At 46.4% G+C, this 2,364-nt stretch overlaps 1 protein-coding gene across 2 annotated transcripts in view; it reads right to left on the bottom strand.

The window, feature by feature from the left end:
• The window catches only part of Tmod2 (tropomodulin 2 (neuronal)), an 18,118-nt gene that overhangs the window by 13,757 nt on the left and 1,997 nt on the right, over window positions 1-2,364 (bottom strand). For both annotated transcript variants that reach the window (XM_013010061.1, XM_013010062.1), the window contains exons 2-3: window positions 1,900-2,056; window positions 665-787 (exon numbers count right to left, since the gene is read on the bottom strand). In XM_013010061.1, the coding sequence (XP_012865515.1) occupies window positions 665-787; window positions 1,900-2,056 (280 nt within the window). The remainder of the gene's footprint in view (window positions 1-664; window positions 788-1,899; window positions 2,057-2,364) is intronic.

Raw genomic sequence — 2,364 nt, forward strand, 5'->3', positions numbered from 1 at the left:
CTCAGGAGGCTGAGATCTGAGGATTGAGGTTCAAAGCCAGCCCAGGAAGGAAAGTCTGTGAGACTCTTATTTCTAATAAACCACCAGAAAACCGGAAGTGGTGCTGTGGCTCAAGTAGTAGAGTGCTGGCCTTGAACTGAAGAGCTGAGGGACAGCGCCCAGGCCCAGAGTTCAAGCCCCACGACCAACAACAACAAAAAACCAAAAACAAGAATAAAAACCAATCTAAGGACTGGGAAGGTGGCTCAGTGGTAGAGTGCTTGCCTTGCATGCATGAGGCCCTGGGTTCAATTCCTCAGCACCACATAAGCAGAAAAAGCTGGTAGAGTGCTAGCCTTGAGCTGAAGAGCTGAGGGACAGCGCCCAGGCCCAGAGTTCAGCCCCATGACCAACCAAAAACAAAAACAAAAAACAATTTAATCTGACAGTTCTTGGGGAACAAAAGGACTGTCTTTTTATCCTCCAGGTTCCCATAATTTTTTCTTGATTTTCTCTCGGTAGCCATTTTGGAGAATGGGCACTAAGTGAGCATTTTACAGCGAAGTGTTTCAGAGTGGTTCAGTCACCAAGTCAAGTCTCACAGCCTCACAGCGGCTGAGTCTGTACCAGACAAAGCTAGAAGCAGGAGCTGCCTGGAGGGCCCGGAGCCCACGGAAAGACTAACCTGCCAGGTCGTAGAGTTCAGTGTCAGAGGCGCTGGCCAGAGCTTCTTCTAGTTCTGGGTCCAAGGTCACTTTTTCTTCTTTATGAGTTTCTACAGGCTTTTCTTTGGGGATAAAGACTCTCCCTATGAATCAGAAGAAAAACAAAATAGTATGTACCCCTACAGGAAGTACACAGTACAGCAGCCTCTAGCTTGTAATCCTAGAGACTCAAGAGCCTGAGATCTGATGATCGAGGTTCAAAACCAGCCTGGGCAGACAAACCAAAGAGACTCTTTTCTTTTCTTCCTTTTTTTTTTTAACTGGTGCTGGGGCTTGAACTCTGGGCCTGGGCACTGGATTATTTGGAGATAACAGTCTCAGACTTTCCTGCCCAGGCTGGCTTTGAGCCAGGATCTTGAGATCTCAATCTTCTGAGTAGCTAGGATTACAGGGTGAGCCTCTGGTGCCCGGCTAATAATTATATTTTAATCCTATCTTTTTTTTTCTTGTCAGTTGTGGGACTTGAACTCAGGGCTTGGGTGCTGTACCTGATCTTCTTTATGCTCAAGGCTAGCGCTCTACCACTTGATCCACAGAACCACTTCTAGTTTTTGAGTGGTTAACTGGAGATAAGGGTCTCATGGGAACTTTTCTGCCTGGACTGGCTTCCAACTGCCATCCTCAGATCTCAGCCTCCTGAGTAGCTAGGATTACAGATGTGAGCTACCAGTGCCCGGCTCCCAAAGACATTCTTTTTTTGGGGGTCGGTTGTAGAGCTTGAACTCTGGGCTTAGGCGCCAAAGACATTCTCTCTCTTTCTTCCTTCCTTTCTTTCTCTCTTTCTTTCTTTCTTAAAATACCATATAGAGGGGTTACAATTACATGGGCAAGATAATGAGTACATTTCTTATCAAGCATTGTAGCCTCCTCCTTTGTTTCCCCTTCCCATCTCCCACCCCTCACTCCCTCCCCAAAACCATTTTTATGGTCAATTAACTCCCCAAAATCTGAAAGTGGAGCTCTGGATTTTTGCTGATTTACTGGAAATAAGATACTCCTGGACTTTTCTGCCTGGGATGGCTTTGAACCATGATCCTCAGATCTCAGCCTCCTAAGAAGCCAGGATTAGAGGTGGGAACTAACACCTAACTCAGCCATAATGTGTTAAGATACAGTATCCAGTTCATCAGCTCAGTTCCAATGTCCAGATCAGGACCCCTCTCCAACGCAACATGGTAAGACTAGCTTTCCTGACCTTTCTTTTCTCCAGTGAAGGGCACAACGTCTTCCCGGTCTTTCTGTTCCAAAGCCTCCTTCTCCAGGTACATGAGGAGGTGTTCCCGGTCAAATGGACCAGTGGCTGCTTTCTGTGTCTGGTCCTTCTGTCGGAATCCAGCCGGAAGTGTTGCACTCTGGCAAGACAGAGGTTGAGCAGAAAGGATGGATGTCTGTTGAATTGACCCTCTGTTACTTCCGTGTGTGTGTGTGTGTGTGTGTGTGTGTGTGTGTGTCTGTGTCTGTGTGTATGTCTGTGCTAGTACCAGAGCTTGCACTCAGGGCCTTGCAATCTAGCTCTCTTACTCATGGCTAGTGTTCTACCACTTGAACCATGCCTCTAGAATTTTTTTGCTAGTTAATTGAAGATGGAATCTCAAAGATTTTTTTTTTTTTTTTGCCAGACTAGCATGGTAATCCTAGTTACTCAGGAGGAGATCTAAGG

Source organism: Dipodomys ordii, unplaced genomic scaffold, assembly GCF_000151885.1.
Source record: "Dipodomys ordii isolate 6190 unplaced genomic scaffold, Dord_2.0 Scaffold11, whole genome shotgun sequence".
Lineage (NCBI taxonomy): Eukaryota > Metazoa > Chordata > Mammalia > Rodentia > Heteromyidae > Dipodomys > Dipodomys ordii.